Source organism: Leucoraja erinacea, chromosome 28, assembly GCF_028641065.1.
Source record: "Leucoraja erinacea ecotype New England chromosome 28, Leri_hhj_1, whole genome shotgun sequence".
Classification (NCBI taxonomy): Eukaryota; Metazoa; Chordata; class Chondrichthyes; order Rajiformes; family Rajidae; genus Leucoraja; species Leucoraja erinaceus.
In genome coordinates, this window is record NC_073404.1 from 1,982,427 (window position 1) to 2,008,378 (window position 25,952).

The 25,952-nt window shown below is 44.6% G+C and overlaps 1 protein-coding gene across 22 annotated transcripts in view; it reads right to left on the minus strand.

Moving 5' to 3' along the window:
* The window catches only part of ncor1 (nuclear receptor corepressor 1), a 171,226-nt gene that overhangs the window by 73,461 nt on the left and 71,813 nt on the right, over positions 1-25,952 (minus strand). For 14 of the 22 annotated variants that reach the window (XM_055657492.1, XM_055657491.1, XM_055657489.1 and 11 more), the window contains exons 15-23: positions 24,004-24,134; positions 19,735-19,911; positions 17,043-17,230; positions 11,598-11,660; positions 11,140-11,282; positions 8,360-8,492; positions 6,317-6,827; positions 2,358-2,490; positions 1,537-1,723 (exon numbers count right to left, since the gene is read on the minus strand). In XM_055657492.1, coding sequence (XP_055513467.1) covers positions 1,537-1,723; positions 2,358-2,490; positions 6,317-6,827; positions 8,360-8,492; positions 11,140-11,282; positions 11,598-11,660; positions 17,043-17,230; positions 19,735-19,911; positions 24,004-24,134 — 1,666 coding nt within the window. The remainder of the gene's footprint in view (positions 1-1,536; positions 1,724-2,357; positions 2,491-6,316; positions 6,828-8,359; positions 8,493-11,139; positions 11,283-11,597; positions 11,661-17,042; positions 17,231-19,734; positions 19,912-24,003; positions 24,135-25,952) is intronic. The other 8 variants (XM_055657496.1, XM_055657495.1, XM_055657498.1 and 5 more) reach the window with 5 other exon arrangements.

Genomic DNA, 25,952 nt, shown 5'->3' on the forward strand with positions numbered 1-25,952 from the left:
AAAGGTCTGGATAGAGTGGATGTGGAGAGGATGTCTCCACTCGTGGGAGAGTCTAGGACCAGAGGGCACAGCCTCAGAATAAAATAAAGTACCCATACAGAGGAGAAATGTTTTTAGTCAGAGGGTGGTGAATATGTGAAATTAATTAACACAGATGGCTGTGGAGGCCGTCATCCAAGACGGAGATTAACAGGTTATGATTAGCACAGATGACAAGGGTAATGGGGAGAAGGCAGGAGGAATGGGGTTGAGATGTAAAGATAGATCAGCCACGATTCAATGTCGGAGTAGGCTTGTTGGGCCAAAAGCCTAAATCTACTCCTATGACATGAACATAAATTAAATGTGCAAGTCCCCAATGCTGATTCCAGACATAAGTATTTGGCGAATCCATCACCCTATAATACGATAAAACTTTCTTCATCGCACAGCGCCTTCACTGGAACCAATGAACAAACACACACACACTTATCCCCTGGGCAGAGAATTCTAAACTAAAGTGCCCCCTCACTTCCCCCACGCCGGGTCCCCCTTTGTTCTCCCACCGTCCCTCACAGCGGCCCCCATTGCCCTTCATGGTGGTCCCCCCACACCAGGTCCCCATTGTCTTTCCCTCCACCAACCTCACGCTCATCGACCGCGAGGCCCCCGCCACCGAGGACCCCGTTGCTACGGAGGCCCACTCTGCTCCCGCCAAGTCTCCCGCTGCCGCCATTGTGACTCCTGCTGCCGCCGAGACTCCCGCTGCCGCTGCCGCGGGTCCCACCATCACCACCGCTGCGTATTTGGCCCAGACATGCCTCGCCGCCCGGCTTCACCTCAGTCCCCTGGGAGGCCTGTGGGGCGAGTAGGGCCAAACGGGGTGCGTTCCAGTCTTCGTTCTGGTAGTCAGCGGCGCGGTTGTTCGGCGGGTGGATCGGGCCCGCACGCCTCCCTGAGACACTCACCACGCGTGCGGCTCCCTCACTAGGAGCCACTGTAAAGAGCCTGTCTCACTTGCCGATTTTTTCGGCGACTGCCGGCATCATTGACTGACGAATCAGGTCACCGAAAAATACGTAGCGTGATGCGACGTGACAATGTATGACGCGGCGCGATGACGCATGACCCAGCAGTGACGCGGGCGATGACGTATGATGCGCGATGTTTTTTCAAGTGTCACAACATTCTTTTTTGGCGCTGCTGGATTTTGAAGTGTTCAAAATATTTTGGCGACCCCGATATGACGCCGGCAGTCGCCAAAAAAAATTGTCAAGTGCGACAGGCCCTTAACACTGAATGAATTTTTACAACTCACACAAAGGACATCGATAGTGTAAACAGATTACAGGAAGGACCGGGGCAGTATGTAGCCTTTTGAATGCCAACGGACTAACCGTGCATTTCAATATTTTATTCGCCTGGTGTTTGTTAAACAAAGTTGGAAATTTCCACGTCAACCTTGGCACTGCCTAATTTTGAAAGCTTCAGCGTAAGTTTCTAAAACACAAAGAATGCATCAATGCCATTTGTTTGCATTAAGTGTACCACGCCTACCTTCTCTGCCTGGGATGGGACAGCCCTTGCTGCTGATGTTAGGGCTGGCAGAATTCCTGCGCTCATTGTCCAAATGTTGACGCGCCTGTTCCTCCTGTAGCGCACAGTCATGGGCGGCTTTGATGTGCCGCTGAAGCATTGCGAGGCCACTCACAGGAGCACCAGAGGGCATGTAGGGAGTCCCCATCTGACGGAGAGAAAACATTGCTGAAAACTGGCCAAGACATGTTTGCTCCAGAAACATATGCACCCTTCAATTTATAAAACTGTATTCACTGCTCAAGATACAATTTTTCAAAGGGCAGCATTTATTGCCCATCTCACTTGCATTCAAGAGCAATGGAGAGCAACTGTAGTTTTAAGGAAGCATACCATGTGCAAGAAAATGCAAATGCCTAGTAAAATATAAATGATTCTGTGTGCTTCTCAGAACGTAGAGCTGGAAGATACAGGAACACACATAAATCGTACATAATATAGTCATAGTTTAGAAATAGGCCCTTTGGCCCATCGTGCCTGTGCTGACCATCAACTGCCTATTTACCAGAGCTTGGTCCAAAACCTTCCATCCATCAGTGATTCATTGAAGTAAAACATAATGTCAAAGTAATCTACTCGGAGCTAGTTACAAATGAAATTCTTGGTGAGTAAGCTCCAAAGACAGATCAGCAACCCGCAATGTTAACTGTTTCTCATGCTGCAGATGCTACCCGACTTGTGGAGTACTTCCAACACCCTGTGTTTGACTTCATCTGAAGAGACAGAGGCAATGAATGCAGAATACAAAGTGTATGAGTGAAGGTGTGCGCAGAAGCACTTACCATACTGGGGATCATGGCTGCACGCTGCTGCAGTTGCTGGATATCCATCTGAACCATCGGCTTCATGGTTGAAGCCATCAGCATGGTGCTGAGAGGCTTCAGCAACGAGGGCTTTGATTCTGAAGGAAACATCCTGGCACAAAAGAAAGGAAATATGCAGCTTTGAGAAATTACAAATCTTCAGAGGTTTTAAACAATTCCAACATATAACTCTAATTAGAAATAAGGAACTTTCAGATGCCGGTTGACAAAACAAGACACAGAGTACTGACATAACTCAGTGGGTCAGGCAGCATCTCTGGCAAACATGGATAGGTGTCGTTTCGGGTTGGGACCCTTCTTTAGACTGCCTAATTCTATTTCATCTGATGATCTGAACCAAAATAATACGGACAAAGAATTTTCTTTACTTTTGAAGTGAATTTCAAGAATGGTATAAATGCTTATAATGAGTCTAACATACACGAAGACCTAAAAAGCTGGGAAGAGTGAAGAACAGACCGAAAGTGAAGGAAAAGCAGATAGAAATCAATGAGACTGATATCCAATAAATCACAAGAACCTAAGGATTTGAAGCATGCTGGTTCTTATCATGCAAAAGTCCGTTGATTCTAGAACAGTTTAGTTTAGTTATGAGGTAGAGCGCGTAAACAAGCCATTCTACCATTGAGTCTGCGCCGCACACTAACACTACCCTACACACACTAGGGACAATTTACAATCTTACCAAGCCAATTAGCTTACAAACCAATCCATTTTTGTGGGAGGAAACCAGAAGATGCCGGAACAAGCCCAGGTAGGTCACGGGGAGAACGTACAAATTCTGGACAGACAGCACCTGTCGTCAGGATCGAACCTAGGTCTCTAGCGCTGTAACGCAGCAACTCTACCGCTGCCCCACCGTGCTGCCAGATTGACAGGTGGCTTATGTAACCAGGAGAGGTGGTGGAATCAAACACAATTAATATGTTTTAGAGACATTTAGACAGACACTTAAATAGGCAAGGCATCTAAAGACACGATCCTGATCAGGGCAAATAGTAGCTGTGTAGAAGGGCTACAAAGGCGGAATGGATGTGGTGGGGAGGACCTGGTTTTGTGATATACAATTGTCTGACTCTATGTGTGATGGCATTTTAAAACAACACACATGGTCAACATGGATTTTATGGAAGCACAATCATATTTAATAAATCTGTTACTTTATTGAAGTTGCAGACTGCAGAAAGGATAGAGCTGAACCAGTAAGTGTGGTGCATGTGAGGTTACAGAAAACTTTTGATGAGGTGCCACTTAAGTGGTATTTAACAAAATTGGGCATAGGGGCTGTGGGTTAAATACTGGCATGGCTGAAGGTTTGGTTTATAGTTAGAAAACAGAAATAAATAGTTTACTTAACACTGGGAGGCTAATGAACGTGGTGCTGCTGGAATCAATACAGGGGTCACAAATGTGCAGGAAGGAACTGGAGATGCTGGTTTAAACCGAAGATAGACACAAAAAGCTGGAATAACTCAGCGGGACAGGCAGTATCTCTGGATTGAGGGAATGGGTGACGTTTCGGGTCAAGACCCTTCTTTAGAAGTCTCGACCCGAAACGTCACCCATTCCTTCTCTCCAGAGATGCTGCCTGTCGCGCTGGGTTATTCCAGCACTTTGTGTCTGCCTGGGGTCACAAATGTCAGGGAAATGATACCACATACAGTAACATTGCAAATGAGGTAAGTGCAGACATTGGAAACCTGAAATCAAAGAGTATGCACAGCCTCTTGCCCAGTCAGTGAATCGTAGACCAGAGGACATAGATTTAAGGTGAAGGGGAAAAGATTTAATAGGAATCTGAGGGGTAACATTTCCACACAGGGTGGTGGGTGCATGGAATGAGCTGCCAGAGGAAGTAGTTGAGGCAGGGACTATCCCAACGTTTAAGAAACAGTTAGACAGGAACATGCATAGGGCAGGTTTGGAGGGATACGGGCCAAACACAGGCAGGTGAGACTAGTGTAGCTGGGACATGTTGGCTGGTTTGGGCAAGTTGGACCAAAGGGCCTGTTTCCACCCAGTATGACTCTGTGACTAATGCAGGAAGTGTTGGAACAGCTCAGCAGATCAGTCACTAACACCATGCGCCATCCTCTTGTTTGTTTTATGAGGGAGTATGCAAGCAAAAAGCAACCGCCTTGTCCAACTTCCCTCTGAGCAGGACTTCTGCAGCGAAGAAATGAGCACAAAAACTAATAATGTGTTCAGTGGACTTTGACCCCGAGATCCCACTGAATTTAAGCATTAAATCAAAGTCACAACTTAATTTAGTTCTCATCCAATTTCTAGTTTATTGTGTAGAAATAAGGAACTGCAAATGCTGCTTTTCAAAACAAAAGACATGAATGCTGGAGTAACTCAGCAGGTTGCTCATCATCAGGAATGCTGCCGGACTCGCTGAAATACTCCAGCACTTTGCGTCTTTTTTCTCTAGTTTATAGTCTTGTGTTAGCCTGAATTTGAGAAGTTACAGTGTGACATGATTAAAGGCTTGAATATAGTGGATGTGGAAAGGACGTTTCCACTAGTGGGAGAGTCTAGGATGAGAGATCATTGCCTCAGAGTTAAAGGATGTTCCCTTAGGAAGATGAGGAGGGTCAAGGGGTGGTGAACCAATGCCACAGAAGGTTGTGGAGGCCAAGTCAATGAATATTTTTAAGCCAGAGATAGATAGATTCTTGATTAGTACGGGTGTCAGGGGTTATGGGGAGAAGGCAGGAGAATGGGGTTAGGAGGGACATATAGATCGGCCATGATTGAATGGCGGTGTAGACTTGATGAGCCAAATGGCCTAATTCTGTTCCTATCACTTATGTCCTTATGATATTAAGCAAACAGCATTTGGTGGGAAACCTATGATTTGGGGATATAGTAGAAACTAGAGGCAGGCCAGTTAAGTGATATGTCTCAAAAAAGATGCACACATAAGTACTAAGAACTTGGACCTCTTCCACGTACTGTTACATCAATCTCAAATTGCAGGAGACGGACAATTTCAAATAATTCGATCTGCAACAGTTCTACTGAAAAATAATTCACTTACTTCGCCCCACTAATCTTTTCCCATTTCCCTGCAAATCCTCCCCCTTCAACTCGGGGCGGCATAGTGGCGCAGCAGTAGAATTGTTGCCTTACAGCGCCAGAGACCCCTGTTTGAACCCGTGTCTGTACGGACTTTATACGTTCCTCCTGGGATCCCGTGGGTTTTCTCTGGCTGCTCCGGTTTCTTCCCACACGTCAGACATACAGTTTTGTAGGTTAATTGGCTTTGGTAGAAATTGTAAAATTGTCCCTAGTGTGTAGGATAGATAGTGCAAGTGCATGGGAATCACTGGTCAGCGAGGATTCGGTGGGCCGAAGGGCCTGTTTCTGCGCTGTATATCTAAAGTCTAAACTTGTAATTTAATTCCTTTTAAACTCTAGTATTGAATGGCCAACCACTCTCTTGATTGTTCATTGTAGAGTCTGGAGAAGGGTCTCGACCAAAAACGTTACCCATTCCTTCTCTCCAGAGATGTTGCCTGTCCCGCTGAGTTATTCCAGCATTTTATGTCACTCTAATGATTAGGCAGTGCGTTCAAAATCCTAATTTTCTTCACCTAAAAAACCTCTGTGAGGGAGGGGTAACAACAATGGAGGACCCGGCGTGGGGGGACCTCCGTGAGGGGAGGTAGGGGAGAGGAGGAACAAAGAGGAGCCTGGCGCGGATACTATGTAAACTTTGTGACTGTCAGCACACTTATGTGGTGACTATTTGCATACCTTGGATATGTAAGCAAAGTACTTCACTGTGACGTCACATATGACAATAAAGTATTCAATCATTCATTCAGTTTTACTGCTGTAGGGTTATATTCCTATTCAATAAAAATCACAAGTCAGCAGCCATACTCATGAAGTAAAGTGTGTGGTCCCACCTTTGTCTCTCGCTCTCCCCATCCTCCACTTCATCTGCACTGCAGGTGGCACTAGAGTCATTGTCTGACTGAGCTTCCATCTGTGCTCCAGTCTGCGGCAGGTCCAAGATCTCAGGCCGCATTGCTTCCTGCTGCCTTGCTTTTTCAAACTCCCTGTCTTTAGCATCCACCTCCACTTTAACCTGCACGCTTTCTTCCGGCTTCACATAAGCATCCACAGGTTCTGATTTGGTCTTTACCAGAGGATCAAACAGAGGCTTTGCCTCAGCATCAGAGTCCCTCTGCTCCTCCATTGACTCCTCAAAGCCCAGATTCATCTCTTGCTTGATGTGAAGTTCAGGCGAGGCAGCGGCTGGTGTTGCTGATGCTGGTGGTACATCTGGGATATTCTGTGTGGAGTGGTTGAGCTCCTCTCCCATTACCCTGTTAGCCTCTGTGTTTTCTTTACTTGGCTTGTTTAGCATCGGTGACGGTGAAGGCGCACTTTCAGTATCTGAGCTGTTCTCGGCTGCTGGGAATAAATAATTTAATTCATCTATGAGAGTAAAAAAATCCAGCACAGCGAAGATGTGTGCAGGTGTTAACGGTAACACACAAATAAAGTAAATATGAACTAACCATGGAGAATAATAGAAATAAACACACAACAGTCAGTCAGCCAGGTTCTGAAGGTTGTTAAACCTAGTTAAAAAGCTTCTTAGAATAGTACAGCACCTGAATGGATCCTTCGGCCTATAATGTCTGTGTCAAACATGATGCCAAGTTAATCTTCTTTGAAGATCCCTATCCTTCCATTCCCTGCATATCCATAGGCCGATCTAAATGCCTCTCAAATGCCACTTCTTCCATCCGCACATCCGGCAGCGTGTTCCAGGCACCCACCACTCACCATGTAAACAAAGTGACTGGATATTTCCTTTAAGCTTTTGCCACTTTCTTGGAGCTATCGACTTAGACCCCAGGATGCCTCTGTACATCAAGAAATGTACATCCACAGAAGGCCTCGGAGGCCATGTCAATGGATATATTTAAGGGGGGTTCTTGATTAGTACAGGCGTCAGGGTTATGGGGAGAAGGCAGATGAATGGGGCTGAGAAGAAAAGATAGATCAGCCGAGATTGAACGACGGAGTAGATTTGAAGGGCCGAATGGCCTAATTCTGTTCCTATCTCATAAAATTGGAAACTGGCACTGGCCCACAGGTAGCAACCATCACGTACCCTAACTCATCCTGCACTAATGCCAGTAAATGTCTTGCCATTAACAGTGTACATTGTCTTACATTCGACCTCACAAAGTGCAACACCTCACACTTGCTCAGATTAAACTCTATCTGCTATTTACCCGCCCATATCTGTAACTGATCTAAATCCTGCAGCATTCTTTGAACCCATCTAAATTCTTAAATCATCGATGTGCCGGATATTCTCTCGATTCACAGTATAGTAAATTCCTCTTCTTAAATAGACTTGAGAAATGAAAACCTAGAGGGCTCGAGCACATCATACAGTCGTAGAGTTGTAAAGCACAGAAATGGCTCTTTGGGTCTACCACATCCATGGAAGGGAGATTTGCTACATGTCAATTGTGTCACCGACAAAATATTTGTTTGACTTTATGGCTATTTCCTTATAACCCAAAATAATTTCTCCCTGTCTGACTTCATCCTTCCATCTTGTGCCTGATGCAACAGACCTGGCTGCTGCTTTCCTCTTAAATGCAATCCATCCTCCCCAGCAGTACCCAAAAGGACTGGTAATGTAACTGGGAAGTGCAAAAAACAGCAGAAATAAATGGAGCAGCCACCAGCAGAAGCAAAGCAAAACTGAGCGGAGAGAGTATCAGAAGATGAGCTTAAATGGGCAAATCATCAGCCGCAGCTGAGCAAAATTCTGCAGGATCGCTTCCAAGTGAATTTTGCACAGCAGGCAAAGTGTGATATTTAATACTTAGGCTTCCAGTTTCTAATCTCTGCACTACTGCTTCCTATCCAAGCAGGCAGTGCAGTGATTCAAGCTCACAGTGACCCAAATTCCTCAATACCTTCGCTGTCTTCTGCATTCTCCTCCTCATTGGATACCTCGTTGTCCTCATCTTCTTGTACAGATACAGTCGAAGCAATGCTTTCACACAGAGAAACTTCACGATCTTCCCGTGATCTCCGTGACATCTGTTGCTGAGGAGACAGAGGAGAAGTGAGAAACCTGCCGTGCACCTTTACAGTGCCCACCATAATATATGCCATAATGTTTGGGACAAAGAGCCATCATTTATTTATTTGCCACTGTACCCCACAATTTGATATTTGTAATAGAAAAAATCACATGTGGTTAAAGTGTACATTGTCAGATTTTAATAAAGGCCATTTTTATTCATTTTGGTTTCACCATGTAGAAATTACAGCAGTGTTTATACATAGTCCCCCCATTTCAGGGCACCATAATGTTTGAGACACAGCAATGTCATGTAAATGAAAGTAGCCATGTTTAGTATTTTGTTGCATATCCTTTGCATGCAATGACTGCTTGAAGTCTGCCATCCATGGACATCACCAGTTGACATCATCTGGTGATGCTCTGCCAGGCCTGTATTGCAGCCATCTTTAGCTTATGCTTGTTTTGGGGGCTTGTCCCTTTCAGTTTTCTCGTCAGCATATAAAAGGCATGCTGAATTGGGTTCAGATCGTTGGCCACTGAAGAATTAAAAAACATTTTGCTTTGAAAAACTCCTTTGTTGCTTTAGCAGTATGTTTGGGATCATTGTCTTCAAGATCAAGATCAAGAGAGTTTATTGTCATGTGTCCCAGATAGGACAATGAAATTCTTGCTTTGCTTCAGACACAACAGAATACTGTAGGCATAAATACAGATCAGTGTGATCATATACCGTTGAATATATATATATATATACACACACACATAAATAAGCATATAAAGTGCAATAAGCTATTAAAGTTCAGATTTTTGTTTGAGTTGAGTTTAGTAGTCTGATGGCTGAGGGGAAGTAGCTGTTCCTGAACCTGGATGTTGCAGATTTCAGGCACCTGTACCTTCTACCTGAAGGCAGCGGAGAAATGAGTGCGTGGCCAGGATGATGTGGGTCCTTGATATCTTGCTGTAGAATGAATCACCGGCCAATGAGTTTTGAGGCATTTGTTTGAACTTGAGCAGATAGGATGTGTCTATACACTTCAGAATTCATTATGCTACTACCATCAGCAGTTGTGTATTCAATGAAGATAAGTGAGCCAGTACCTTCAGCAGCCATACATGCCCAGGCCATAACACCCCACCACCGTGTTTCACAGATGAGGTGGTATGCTTTGGATCTTGGGCAGTTCCTTCTCTCCATACTTTGCTCTTGCCATCACTCTGATATGTTAATCTTCGTCTCATCTGTTCACAAGACCTTTTTTCCAGAACTGTGGTTGCCCTTTTAAGTAGTTCTTGGCAAACTGTAACCTGCCCATCCTATTTTTGCGGCTAACCAGTGGTTTGCATCTTGCAGTGTAGCCTCTGTATTTCTGTTCATGAAGTCTTCTGCGGACAGTGGTAATTGACAAATCCACACCTGACTCATGAAGAGTGTTTCCGATCTGTCGGACAGATGTTTGGGGATTTTTCTTTATTATAGAGAGAATTCTTCTGTCATCAGCTGTGGAGGTCTTCCTTGGCCTGCCAGTCCCTTTGCGATTAGTAAGCTCACCAGTGCTCTCTTTCTTCTTAATGATGTTCCATACAGTTGATTTTGGTAAGATTTGGCTGATGTCTCTAACAGTTTTATTCTTGTTTCTCAGTCTCATAATGGCTTCTTTGACTTTCATTGGTACAACTTTGGTCCTCATATTGATAAACAGTTATAACAGTTTCCAAAGGTGATGGAAAGACTGGAGGAAAGACTAGGTGCTGAGAGCTCTCTTATACCTGCATTAAGGAGGCAATTAAACACACCTGAGCAATTACGAATGCATGTGAAGCCATGTGTCCCAAACATTATGGGTGCCCTGAAATGGGGGGACTATGTATACACACAGTTGTAATTTCTACATGGTGAAACCAAAATGTATAAAAACACCCTTTATTAAAATCTGACAATGTGCACTTTAAGCACATGTAATTTTTTTTCTATCACAAATCCCAAATTGTGGAGTACAGAGGCAAATAAATAAATGACGGGTCTTTGTCCCAAACATTATGGAGGGCACTGTATGCCCATTAGCTCAATGACTCTGCACGAATGATTTTCATGTCAGGTGTATGAATAAGAACTTGTATGAGAACAGACTAATTTAACCTAACTCCATGTACGTACAAAACCCCCCATGCTGAAGTAACTCGATGGGTCAGGCAGCATCTCCGCAGAATGAAGATATGCGATGTTTTGGGTCGGGGCCGTTCTACAGACAAAATGTGGTGGGGGATTGTTGGTATAATGTGTCTTGGGAGCCGGCAAATAGTTCTTGCAAATTTATGTTGTGCTGAAAACAGATTTTGGGATAAATGCTCAATAATTCCCTGTTTGACACCTAAGGATGTAATGAGCAATGTTTTAATAAATGACTGTTCCCAAATCAAGTGATTGTAATAAATGTGTCTGCAAGGTGGGTTGTAAATCATCAGATTTTTGCCAGTCTTTATAAGATTACTTCCATTACTATTCTTACTAACAAGATAAATGTCAGCTGAATTTGGTGATCAGGTAAACAGAATGGTGCAGTACTTTGAGATTTGACCTTTGCTTTCTTGTATTAAGCAAGAGACCCTCCTGCCCGTACCTTTTCCACTGATAAGGGGATGTGGGTGAGGGTGGGGAGAGTGACTCACCACTCTAAGCTTGTGCTGCTGAAGTAACATATCCAGATTGTGCCGCCTCTTATAGTTAAAGTAGAAATTCTTGCACTGTGCTTCGCTTTTGGTGCCCACCATCTTGGCAATGGCTGCCCAGTTGCGTCCATGTTCAACGAGTCCTAAGGCCATGGCATGGAGAAACAAGAGTAAAGCTTGCACTGCAGATATCATTAACATGGAGAACTAGTGCTTAACATTGTAGTCTATGAGGCTTCTATGATGCTTGGATGGAACTAATGAGAGTGGGAGGAACATACGAAGAACACAAACCACAGCTGGCATCAGAGATCGAATGGCTGTTTTATGTGGAAAAGTTATAACCACAAATTAACATTAGCAAAAGCAGGAAGCATTACTTATGATTAGAAATCAGCTTGAGCACAGCCCATGATTATCTTGAGTAAGGACACAGGAGTCTTTCCGCCATCACTGACCTTTTTTAGCCACTTCCATTTCTTCCTCTGTCCACCGGGAGGTCTCTACAGGCTCAGCTACAGCTGAAAAGCAGAAAGATCTATGAGCACAATATCCCCATCCACACAAACACCAACATATTCAAAGCGGTCCATCTTTTGATAGCAGCCAGGCCAAAGCCCATCTTTGTAAGCGGCTGGAGCCTGTACAGACACAGTCACACTGAACACTCTATAGACACGTCCTGTTTCTTGATGTCTGGAAAAAATTGAATGAAATCTTGATTCAGTTACCAATTGGGCATTGAGCAAAGCCACTGATACGCATAAATAGCTGTAGTGACTCAGCGGGTCAGGAAGCATCTCTGGAGAAAAGGAATAGGTGACGCTTCGGGTTGAGACCCATCTGAAGAAGGGTCTCGACCCGAAACGATCCCTATTCCTTTCCTCCAGAGATGCTGTCTGACCCACTGAGTTATTCCAGCTTTTTGCATCTATCTTCGGTTTAAACAAGCATCTGCAGTTCCTTCCCACCAATAGGCATTAAATCAATAAATAAAAGATAGCTACACATTTTTAATTAATATAATCACACGACATGTAATAGCAAGTTATAGTCATACAATGTGGAAACAAGCCTTTCGATCCAACTTGCCCACGCCGATCAACATGTTCCATCTATACTAGTCTCACTTGCCTGCATTTGGCCCATATGTCTCTAAACCTATCCTATATACATGCCTGTCTAAACGTTTCACTGTCTGGAAGAAATTGAATAAAATCTTGATTTTTTTTTTAAGGTTATATTTTAACTGCAACAGTGACAAGATTAAGAGTTTTATTATCATGCTGCATTGACATACAGAAACAATATTCAATTGCATGAACAGTTGTATTAACATTGTATGTAAATATTGGACAGTGTAGCTTGTGCACCCTGGTCACTGTATGACTATGAGTATATAACAACTTTTGCTGATTTGTATCACTTTTTTTCCCTTTACTGCATCCAAGGTGAGCGAGCCAACTAGATTCCATGGAATGGGTGGGTTAACATATGGTGAGTGTTTGAAGGCATTAGGCCCCTACTCACTGAGTTTAGAAAGATGAGGGGGACCTCATTGAAACTTACAGAATTGTGAAAGGCTTGGATAGAGCGGATGTGAAAAGGTTGTTTCCACTAGTAGGAGTCTAGGACCAGAGATTATAGCCTCAGAATTAAAGGAAGTACCTTTAGGGAGGAGATGAGAAGGAATTTATTTAGTGTGAGGGTGGTGAATCTGTGGAATTCATTGCCACAGAAGGCTATGGAGTCAAAGTCAATGGATATATTCAAGGCAGAGATAGATAGATTCTTGATTAGTATAGGTGTCAGCGGTTATGGGGTGAAGGCAGGAGAATGGGTTTAGGAGGGAGGGATAGATCAGCTATGATTGATTGGTGGAGTAGACTTGATGGGCCAAATGGCCTAATTCTGCTCCTATCACATTAATTTATTTAAAATTGGCTTGGAGGAAGGAATCATATGGTAGCTGTAGAGGGTTGATTTCTGATTAGAGGCCCCTGGCCAGTGGAATACCTGGTCCACTGTTGATTGATTATATACATTAATGATTTAGATGTCAATGTGGTTAACAACATCAGTAAAATTTTAGTTGGCACCAATGTTTGTGATATAGTGAACTGGATTTTGTTCAAGGTGCACTGTGTCTAGGTGTATATCTGAATGACAATAAAGTTTTCATTCATTCATTCATTCAATCAGTTGGTAAGGTGGGCCAAAGTATGGCAAATGGAATTAAATTCTGACAAGTGTCAGATGTTGCACGTTGGTATGATAACCAGGGCATGACTTACACGGTAAATAGCAGTGCCCTGGAGAGGTGTGAAACGGAGAGATATGGGAAGAGTTGAACTTTATTTTAGCCTTCCATCCCAGTGAGGAATGTGGAGGAGTCACTGTGGTGGATGTTTATGTTAAAATGTATTTTGTGTGTGCTTTTTATTGGTATGACTGTATGGCAAATTAAATTCCTCGTATGTTGCAAAACATACTTGGCTAATAGATTCTGATTGTGATTGTGATTACAGGTGCATGGTACCCTGAAAGCGGTGAGTCAGGCAGACAGCATGGTGAAGAAAGTATTTGGCATGCTTGCCTTCATTGGGAAGGGTAATGAGTACAAAGACTGGCATATCATGGTGTAGCTGTACAGTTTGTTGATGAGATCACACTTGGAGTACTGTGCAGTTCTGGTATCCAGCTATAGAAAGGATGTCACTACGTTATAAAGAAGAGATTTACCAGGATGTTACCTGGACATGTGGGCTGGGGTTACAAGGAGAGGTTAGACAGGCTGGGGCTTTTTTTCTTAAAATCAGGAGGGTGAGTGGTGGACCGGATGCGGCCTGCAGCGATAGAACTGCAGCGGAGGACACCACGGCTAGGCTTGACCCCGCCGACCCTACGATGCCGTCAGGACAACGGGCCTTCATGTTCAGGTCAAGAACCCGGCACTTACAATAATTGGGATTTGAAAATAGCGCCAAATCTGGCGACTCTGCAAACTGTCTCAGTGTTCAACTGCGATACACTTGTATTGTATCCATCTGAGCGCTTATATAGTTATGTTTGTACTGGACTGTATACAAAAATGAATTTCACTGTACCTCAGTACAAATGGCAAATAAAGTACCATTGCAACCATTGCAACAATGGATAAAATTAATCCAGTCTTTTTCCCAGAATAGAGGATTCTAAAAACTAGAAGGTATAGATTTGTAGTGAGGTGAGAGATTTAAGAGGGACCTCGGGCAACATTTTCACTCAGAGGATAGTCCGTAGCTGGAAAAAAACTGCCAGAGAAAGCTAGAGAAGTGGATACAATTACGACATTCTAGACACATTTGGACGGATATAAGGGTTTAGAGGGACATGGGCCAAATGCAGACAAATGGGACTGGCCCAGAATGAGAACTTAATACAAATGAGACCCAAGGATGTTATGTTACCTCTCTGCAGCCAAGATTCAAGATAGCTCAGAGTAGTGCAGAACATTTTCAATGGGGGAAGGAGAGCAGCCGGAAATCATTGTGCACGTTGGCACAAATGACTTAAGTAGGAAATGGCATGAAGTCTTGCAGAGTGAACACAGGGAGCTAGGCAAAATATTTGAAAACAGAACCTCGGAGCTAAAGACCTCCAGATTAATCTTGGAACCATGTGCCAGTGAGGATAAGATCACGAAGATAGGACAGGTAAATTTGTGGTCGTTGGTGGAGCTGGCAGAAATTCAGATCTTCAGACCATTGGGATCTCTTCTGGGGTAGTGACTTGCACAAGTGGGGAGGGTTGCACCTGATCTGAAGGGGAACCAGTATTTTGGCAGGCAGGTTTGCCAATGCTACTCAGGAGGGTTTAAACCAGTAGGGGATTTAACTTTCCAAATACAGACTGGGAATGCCGTGGTGCCACGGGCTTAGGTGGGGTGGAAGTTGTCAAATGTATTCAGGGAAGTATCCTTACATAATATGACCAGGGCCCTTCAAGAGAGAGAGAGCAAAGCTTGAACTACTCTTGGGAAATGCAAGTGACCAAAGTGATAGTGGGTGTGGGTGAGCTATTTGGGATCAGTGACCACAGTTCTATTAGCTTTAAAATAGTAATGGATAAGGACTGGGGAAGGACATCGGTTATAATTCTGAATTGGGGCAAGAACCACTTTGATGATATTAGGCAGGAACGTGCCAATGTTGATGGATGTTTGCGGGCAAGGGTGCATGAAAGTGGAATTATTTTATAAGTGTGATAACGAGAGTTCAAGGCAGGGGTGTTCCTGTTAGTGTGTATGTCTATTACTACTGACCGACATCCACTATAAACCCACTGACTCCCATGGCTACACTTGGACTACACTTCTTCCCACCCTGCTTCCTGTAAGGACTCCATCCCCTATTCTCAATTCCTCCGTCTACGCCGCATCTGCACCCAGGATGGGGTGTTCCACACCAGGGCATCGGAGATGTCCTAATTCTTCAGGGAACGGGGGTTCCCATCTTCTACTATAGATGAGGCTCTCACCAGGGTCTCTTCTATACCCCGTGACTGCTCTCACTCCCCATCCCCCCACTCATAACAAGGGTAGAGTTGTCCTCACCTTACACCCTACCAGCCATCACATACAACAAATAATCCTCCAACATTTTCGCCACCTCCAACGGGATCCCACCACTGGCCACATCTTCCCATCTCCTCCCCTGTCTGCTTTCCACAGAGACCATTCCCTCCGTAACTCCCTGGTCAATTCGGCCCTTCCCACCAGAACCACCCCCTCTCCGGGCACTTTCCATTGCAACCGAAAGAAATGCTACACTTGTCACTTTACCTCCCCCATTGACTCCATTCAAGGACCCAAGCAGTCTTTCCAGGTGTGGCAGAGGTTCACCTGCACCTCCTCAAAACCTCATCTATTGCACCCGCTGCTCTAGAAGTCAACAGCTCTACAGCGGTAACTACTCTGCTCGGTTCGCAATAACCAACCTGATCTCCCGGTTGCTCAGCACATCAGCTCCCCCTCCCATTACGGATCCGACCTTTCTGTCCTGGGCCTCCACCATTGTCAGAGGACCATTGGAGGAGCAGCACCTCGTATTTCGCTTGGGCAGTTTGCACCCCAGTGGTATGAACATTGACCTCTAATTTCAGGTAGTCCTTACTTTCTCCTCCCCTTCTCAGCTCTCCCTCAGCCCTATGGGTCCACCTCTTCCTTTTTTCCTCCCCCACCCTCACAGTCTGAAGAAGGGTTTCGACCCGAAACGTTGCCCATTTCCTTCGCTAAAATAGAGGGATGGAGGGATACGGATTATGTGCAAACAGGTGAGATTAGATAATCTTGTCATCATGTTCGGCACCAGGCATGGTGGGGCGAAGGCCTATACTGTACTGTGCTGTACTGTTCTATGTTCTGTGCTCCAGAACTGCCTGCTGCTGTGTGCCCTCAGCCAATGACAGAACTTGTTTATAGACACAAAATGCTGGAGTAACTCAGCGGGACAGGCAGCATCAGACTTCTTCAGTCTGAAGAAGGGTCTCGACCCGAAACGTCGCCTATTCCTTCTCTCTAGAGATGCTGCCTGTCCCGCTGAGTTACTCCAGCATTTTGTGTCTAGCTTCGATTTAAACCAGCGCCTGCAGTTCCTTCCTACACAGAACCTGTTTAGTAGTAGATAAATCAATCTTTGACTTCACAGCCTATGCATCCACAGGGAAAGTAAAATATTTCCTAACGTGCTCACAGCTATATTCCAAATGTCTGAAATCATTAAAATGTGTTAAGCACGGCCAGATCATCTCTCACTGGGGTTTCAAGTAGCTTTTATTTATTGTCAAATATCTAACACTATAAAAGGAATCCAAAAGTTGGAAGAATATGAAGGCACTCGTGTTCACAACGTGAGGGAACTCACCAAGCTCAGGTGGAGGTGGGGGGTTGGGTGGCTCCTCTGCAATAGCTTCTTTAGCCATGGACCTCAGTATCCGGCCCTTGCGCCGCCCCTGACTGTTTGCAGTTTTGCGCCCTCGGAGCACAGACTGCTCCTTTTCTTCAGGCTCCTCGCCAGCAGTATCCGATTTCTCTTTCTCTTTTACAGCTTCCCTAAGGAGATGAAAAAACAAGACAATTACTGTTAACATCAATTACTGTTTCCATCCCTCCAAGCTTAGAGGCGGCACGGCGGCGCAGCAGTAGAGTTGCTGCATTATAGCGCCAGAGTCCTGGGTTCGGTCTTGACTATGGCTGCTGTCTGTACGGAATTTGTACATTCTCCCCGTGACTTTTCTCTGGGTGCTCCAGTTTCCTCCCACACTCCAAAGCCGTACAGGTTTGTAGGTTAATTGGCTTTGGTAAAAATGATAAATTGTCCCTAGTGTGTAGGATAGTGCTAGTGTACAGGGATCGCAGGTCAGCACGGATTCGGTGGGCCAAAGGGCCTGTTTCTACGCTGTATCTCTGAACAGACAGAGCAGATTGGCTGCCACCATATTTTCTCCCTTACTTAAGAGTTCCTGAGGACGGTGACAACTTTTTAAAATAAGCCTCACAACCAGAAACAAGCTCTGCCCCATGGACAGTTACAGAGTTAACATGCTTTATACAGAACCGCTTAACTTTGAATCATGAAAGGTCATCAACCTCACGTGTCACTGCTCTTACAGATACTGTCTGACCTGCATTTCCATCTGCAATTTCTGATTTCAGATTTGTGGCACATAATTTAGAACTTCAAAGCACAAAAGGGGCAGGGAGCTGGAAGCGACAGTGCATTTGGTCATTTTATTGTGTGCGTCTCGTGGAGGTGCATAGCTGACGTTGGGTGTGTATGAGGTGAAATTTAGAAAGTTAAGAAGATGATGGTGGATGGTGTTGAGAACAACAACCAGAGTAAAATTGGAAGGAATGGCGTGTTCACGGAATGGGTGCAGCAGGAAATAGTGTAACAGTGCTAGTGAAAAAAGTACAACTAAAGCTTCTTTATCTACTGGGGACAAAACACGATCCCTTAAGGATCGATATGGCCTTCTACACGTGGAGCCACAGAAGATGGGCAAAGTTTTTGTGTGGAGAAGGTCATGGAGGCGAAGGAAATAAGGGAACTGAATGGTGATGTATTGAACATAAACCATATTATAACAGAACCAGATTACATATAGAATAGGGAGATCTTGGGGAACAAGTACATAGTTGCTGAAAGTGGCAATACAGGGTGGTGAAAAAGATGCTGAGCACACTCACCTTCATCGGTCAGGTGTTTGGTTACAGGAGATGAGACGTTATGTTGCAACTACAAGTAACTGGTGAGGCGTACTTGGAATTGTATGCAGTTCAGCTGCTAGGAAGGAGTGGGAAAGGATGCTGGAAAGACTCACCTGCATTCGAGGGCTTGAGTGAGAAGGAGGGATTGAATAGGTTGGGGATTTTTTCCCTTGGAAAGTTGGATGCTGAGGGATGACTTTTCAGAGGTATGTAAAAGCATGGGGCATAAATAAAGTCAATGGTCGCGGTCTATTTCCCAGGGTAGGGGAGTCAAGAACTAGAGGGCATAGACTAAAGGTGAAAGTGGATAGATTTAAAAGGGACCTTAAGGGGAACTTTCTCACACAGAGGGTAGCAAGTATGTAAAATGAGCTGCCAGAGAAAGCTGTAGATGTGAATATAATTACAATTATACCCTGGCCATGCTCTCATTTCACTCCTACCATTGGGAAGGTTTCGGAGTCTATAAAACGTGACATCTTAGTTCAAAAATAGCTTCTTCCCAACAACCATCAAACTCTTGAACGCTACAAAGCACTAACTAAACTATGAACTATGGATTGTTATTAGTTTCACTAAGGTCATTTATTTGCACTAGTGTTGGGGTTATTAATTTATTGTTTGTTTTAGTTATTATATGTTATGAGTATTGTAGTTACAGACCTGTTATGCTAAATTCATTATGTTATGCTAACAGAATTCAATTGGTTCATATGACAATTAAACACACTTGACTCTTGATGTTTAAAAGACATTTGGAAAGGTACATGGATGAAAAAGACTGAGAGGAATACAGACCAAATGCAGGTAAATGAGGATACAAGGAACTGCAGACGCTGATTTACAAAACAAGACACAGAGTACTGGAGTAATTCAGTGGGCCAGGCAGCAGCTCTGGAGAACATGAATAGGTGACATTTTGTACAGATAGGAACTGCAGATGCTGTCTTATACCAAATATAGACACAAAGTGCTGTAGTAAGGTTCAGGCAGCATCTCTGGAGAAAAGGGTGAGTGATGTTTTGGGTCGGGGGTCTTATACAAACTGACTGTAGAGGGGGTAAAGAAAGCTGGGAGAGGTGGGGGGGGGGAAACGGGGGGGAACAAAACCTGGCAGGTAATAGGCTATTACAGATGAGGGTGAGGGGGGGGGATAGGCAGATGGTGGACAAAGACCAGAGATGAAAAGACAGGAGGCGTGAGACAAAAGGTTTGAAGAGTTGCAAATTGTGAAGCTAGAAGAAGGAATGTAGGTGGGAGGGGGAGGGAAGAAATAAATGCAAATCCAGGTGGGGTGGGAGGGTTAGAGGAAAGAAGGGAAGAGAAGGTATGGGTTTTGTAGTTACCTAAAATTGGAGAGTTCAATGTTCGTACCGTTGGGTTGTAAGCTACCCAAGCGGAATATAAGGTGTTGTTCTTCCAGTGTGCGTGTGGTCTCGTTCTCGCTGGCAAATGAGCCTGATTCAGATATACATCGGCACGGACAAATTGAGTCGAAGGGACTTTTTCCGTGTTGTTTGAGTCTAATGTTAGGGCACAAAGAAAGGTGGATGAACAGAGGTACATTTGGGGGGTCAAGTCTACAATTCTCTGAAAGCACAGCGCAGGTGGGCAAGATGGTGAAGAAGGCATACAGAATATATAACTTGGGACTTTAAGCTGCAAATTTACAAAACATCCGTTGCCCGACTTCAGGAAATGTGTGCAGTTCTTGTTGTGGCACTGCAGAGAGTGCAGAGAAGATTCATCAGGACATTGCCTGGGCTGGAAGACTTTAGTTATGGAGAAAGACTGGATAGGCTTGGCTTGTTTTCCTTAGAGTGAAAGAGGCTGAAGGGTAGGCAGTCAAAAATAGTCAAAAATCAAGAAGCATAGGTCAAGGAGAGAGGAAGGAATTTTAAAGAGGATTGGAAGGGTATGTTATTTTTGACACAGAGAATGGTTGGTATCTGGAAGATACTTTCGAAGAACCATTTAGACAGATACCTAAATAGGCATGGCATAGAAGGAAACAGTCCTAGCGTAGAAGGGCAAAAAGATTGGCATCGTTTTTGTGGTCAAAGGCCTGTTTGGGTGCAGTGTGACTATATGCAATAGACACAGTGCAGCCAGCGCAGGTTCACTTGGGGTGGGGATTTGCCATGTAGCATTAAGAAGATTTAGCCTATACTCTTGAGATTTTAAGAATGAGACATGATATCTCTGAAATGCACAAAACTCCCTGACTGGAGTTGTGAGTCTCAAAGTAAGGCATCAACCATTCAGGACAGAAACAAAAGGAGATTTATTTACATGAACCTGATCACTCTTTGGAACTATCTTCCCGAGGAGGCCACGCAAGTGCTTATGCCAAGTGAACTCAAGATGGACAATCTTAGATTTTTGAACAAGAGAAATCAAAGGATATGGGATTTGCATCACAAAATGTTGCTGAGGTAAAATGATCTGTCATAATCTAACTGAGTGGTGGTGTAAGGGAATTGGGCCAAATGGCAGATTCCTGCTTTAATTCTTATATTCATCTCCCCTTCAAACCATTTCCCATTCAATTACTTGTAGGTGTATTTTTTTAGATTCTTTAGATTCCCTTAAACATTTTTTTGTCATTCCTCTATTATTCTCTCTACGAATTGAATCGAGTTGGTGAATTGCAACCAAAGACGGCTTGGTAACTGGAGATAAATGGTGATGGGGATCGTGATTTTGTGATCGGCAGTGTGTGACCTGTGGAGCACCCCAGGTATCGGTACTGGGACCTTCACTGTTGATAATAAAAACTAGTGAATTAGTAGATGTGATATAGGAATATAGGAAATATGATTATTAAGTTTGCAGATGACATGAAAATTGGTGGCTTTGTTGATAGCGAAGAAGGTAGTTTTACAATATTAATCAGTTGGTAAATTGGGCAGAGCAATGGCAGATGGAAATTAAGTGCAAGGTTATGCATTTTTTGATGAACTAATAAGGGTAGGTCACACACAATGAACGGCGAGGGGCCAGGGTATATCAAAGAACATAGGGAACTTGATTTACAATTCATGGATCGTTAAAGGTGGCAGCACAGGTAGAACAGACGGTGAAGAGGACATAAGAGAAGCCTTGATCTGGCCATAGTTGGAGTATTGTGGGATTGGTAGATTTTAAGAAGGAAATCATTGCACTGAAGATGGTGGTGCAGAGATTTATCAGGATATTGCCTGGGTGAAAGTTGGCTGGATTTGTATTCTTTCGAGCAGATGATGAACTGATAAAAAGTGATATGATGTGGATAGTGAGAAACCTTTCCCCCTATCTAAAAGCAGAGGACATTGGTTTAAGGTGAGGAATAAGAATGTTTTGAGGGATCCAAGGATAATTTTCTTCACCCAGAGAGGATAGTTGCAATTTGGAATCCAATGCTTGATAAGTGGGGGGAGGCCTATACACTCTCACATTTAGTAAATATCTGGACAATCACTTAAATCACTGAGGCTTAGATGGCCGGTAAATATGATTAATAGAGATGGACACGTAGTTGTTGACGTGGACATGGTGGCCTGAACTCGAAGAACTTTCCTTCTGAGCGTTCTTTAATCAGGTTTTCACGTGTTATCAGTCTGCAACCTGTCAAATGTAGTCTTTTCCAGCTCTATTTTTAGTTGGACATACCATTGCACGTGACATGCTAGAACTTCAAAGATTTAGGTGTAGGAAGGAACTGCAGATGCTGGTTTAAACCAAAGATAAACACAAGAAACAGGAGTAACTCAGTGGGTCAGACAGCATCTCTGGAGAAAAGAGGAGGTGACGTTTCGGGTCAAGACCCTTCTTCAGATTGAGAGTCAGGGGAAGGGGAAATGAGAGATATAGACGGTGATATAGAGAGATATAGAACAAATGAGTTGAAGATATGCAAAAAATTAATGATGATAAAGGAAACAGGCCTTTGTTAACCATGGGCTAGGTGAAAATGATTTACAGACAATGGGACTCAAGACGACTTTGAAGCTAGTACGACTTGGGTGGGAGAGGAATAGGGAGAGAGGGGATGCAAGGGTTACTTGAAGTTAGAGAAATCAATATTCATACCACTGGGTTGTAAGCCGCCCAAGCGAAATATGAGGTGCTGTTTACTCCAATTTACATTTGGCCTCACTCTGACAATGGAGGAGCCCTCGGACAGAAAGGTCAGTGTGGGAATGGGAAGGGGAATTCAAGTGTTTGGCAACCGGGACATCAATAGGTCCAGGCGTACTGAACAAAGGTGTTCGGCGAAATGAGCGCCCAGGCTACATTTGGTCCCGCCAATGTATAAGAGTCCGCACCTTGAACAACGGCTAAAGTAGATGAGGTTGGAGGAGGTGCATAATCTGCATAATCTGAAAGGACTGTCAGGGTCGCTGGACAAAGTCGAGGGAGGAGGTCTAGGGACAGGTGTTGCATCTCCTGCTGTTGATTTATCATTCATATTTAAGATTTAGGCAATGAGACTGATTTCATCGTACTGATGACACAAACTTCAGTGGGAAAGTTGGGAGGGGGTTACAGAATCTAAGGTGAGAAAAACAGATTAAATCAGCAAACAATGGCAGAAATAGAATGTGGAAACACAAGGTTATTGGTTTGGCAGGAAGAATAGAAAACCAAAATGTTATTTTAGAGGTGTTCAGAGAGATGTTCATGAACAAAAAGCGCAAAGTTAACATGCAGGTACTGGAAAGATTAATGAAAAGTTAGCTTTTATTGCAAGCAAGGTAAAGAACAAAGAAGTAAAGTTTCACTTCACATATGGAGCACTTTGTACAATTAAGATCTTATTTAAGGAAGAGCACACTTGTCTCAGATGGTTCATGGTTAATTCCAGCTATTAAGCTATTTTAAGGGGAAATTTAAAACAAGAAAGGTGTTTCTATTGATACAGATCCTGAGAAGGCTTGATAAAGTAGATATGGAAAGGACCTTTCCTTTGGTATGGTTGTCTAGAATTGGGAGGTATCGTCTTAAATGCCCATTTACAACTAAGGATTTCAGGCATTGTGAATTTTTACAATTCTTTGCCCTGGGGAACCTTGGTGATGGAGCTTCCAAGGCTCAGGTAGGTAAGTTTTGGGATTAGAGGAATCAAAAGGCATTGGACCAGTCAGGAAAATAAGAGTGAAACTACGTCTTAACACTCGTTGGCTTCAAATATTTATTAAACCTTTCCTTAAAATGTGGAATACAATCAACATCATCCTGTAGCATTAGCAAAGCACCCGTAAGGAACATTGCCTTGCTCGTTCATCTATTGCCTTTGTGTAAAAATGTAACAAAGAAGTACTCAGCAGGAAGTATTTGTGCGATATAGACACAACTGTTAAACACAGGACATAGGGGAATAGTTGGCTTCCGTCCCACCAGTCATTATGATCATGGCTGATCTCTGCTGGCCTCAACTCCCCTTCCCTGCCTATTCTCCATACCCATATTTCTTTGATCTTTTTAATATTTCTCTATTCCCACCATGAATATATCCAACGGTCTGACCTCGAGCACCTTCAGGAGCACAGTTCCACAACACTCTCTGTGAGAAGATGTTTCAATGCACCTTAGTTTTATATGTTCCTGTTTTGCGCTCTGCCTAGTTTCCTTACCTTTGGGGTTCCTCTTTTTCATCCTTTTCTTCTTCCTTCTTCTCATCTTTCTCTTCCTTTTCAATTTTTTCAACTTTCTCCTCTTCTTTTTCAGCTTCTTTTTCTTCCTGTGAAGGACGAGAAATCTGTTGCTGCAAAAAAGGGACCTTTGATTAAAAATGCAGAGATTGCATAGAAATGAGCGTGAACCTATGTGAAGGAACTGCAGATGCTGGTTTACACCAAAGATAGACACAACAACCTATTTATTTTCCAGAGATACTGCTTCTGTTTCTAGCCTTTTCAGATAATTTTTTGCAATATTCTCCATAAATTGCCTTCACAGTACCAAAGTCGAGACGTTAAAACCCATTGCCAGAGGAGTATCAGCAGCATCCTCAAGCATCCCACAAAAGGAGCAAATGCTCTGAAACTCAAGGTAGATCCAAATCTATCTTCTATCTATACATAACTAAAACTCTGATCTTGTTATCTTCCGGTTTGTGCGGTCTTTTTATTTGCTCAAAAACGGTTCACGATAGCGCTACGATTTTTCACCAGTTAACTCACCATTCTCCTATGCTGCGATTGCACCAAGTTTCGTTCCAATCGGTTGAATGCCGTAAATGTTAGCGAGGTTTTAAAAATCTTAAAAACCGCGCGTGCGCAGATCGATCTCTGCTCCTGCCGTTCAGCGCCGCGCAGATTAGTCTCTTCCCTTATCACTCACCGGTATGGTCTGCCCCTTCCTGCGCCATCGCGTCTTCACTGGAGCGGAGGATGGCCAGCGGAGGTCTCCAACCGGACACAATTTTCGGAGGGACCCCAAGCAGCCCAGCGCCGGAGACCCAGTCCAGCCCAGCGTGGGAGACCCAGCCCAGCCCGGAGACCCAGTCCAGCCCAGCGTGGGAGACCCAGCCCAGCCTGGAGTCGGAGATGTCGCCAAACGGAAAGCGGAGACTCTGATCCCGGCGGATGAGAACGACCAGCGACCAGCGCCCGCTGTGAGTCCCCATCGCATCGCCAATTCCAGCCACTACCCCTCTGGTCCCCACTCGCTGGTTCCTCCTCCCCTCCCCGTCTCTCGCACATGTCTCTTCCCCGTTTTTTTCTCCGAGCTTACCCCCCCCCCCCATACACCCCCTCCCCCCACAACCCCCCCGCCCACATATCCCTCCCCCCACCCACACACAGCCCCTCCCACACATACCCTCCCCCACACATCCCTCCTTCCACCCTTCCTGCCCACATACACACCCCCTCCCCGCAACACACACCCCCCCGCCACATGCCCCCCTCCCCCACACACGCCCCACACCACCATCTCCTCCCCCTACTACACCTCATTGTCCACACATCCCTCCTCTCCTCCTACCCCACTCGCCACACACCCCACTTCCCCCCACCCCCACACACATGAAGAGGAGGGGGAGGGAGTGCTCATGGATGAGGGGAAATGAGCCACTCCTGCACAGATAGGGGCTATGGGGGAACAGTGAGTGGGGGAATATTGCGTTGGGGAATGGGTTTGTGTTGGGGGACCAGGCCTCCCGTGTGACTGGGACCCCACGGGTCCCACTTAGTCTAGTACCAACTAAAGGCATAAAATAATGTTGCATGTCCAGCTGGAGGAACGCAATGGGTCAGGTAGCATTTGTGGATGGAAAGGGACAGCTGACGTTTCAGGTCAGCACCCTGTGACAGGACTGACAGTAGAGGGGAGAAAGCCCATGTAACGGGGTGAGGAAAAGGAGTGAGGCAGAATCTGGCAGGTTTCCAGGTGAGGGGGGTTAATAGGCAGGTGGGAGGGGGGGGTGGGGGGGGAAGGTGGGGATAGAGAGAGGCTGGGAGTTGATACGATGAGACAACACAGGGCTGCTGATTCTCCAATCTGATAAATAAAGTGGAAACAGATATGTGAGTATTGATGGGCTGATGGGAGAGGAGATGAGGACCAAATGCGTTGTATG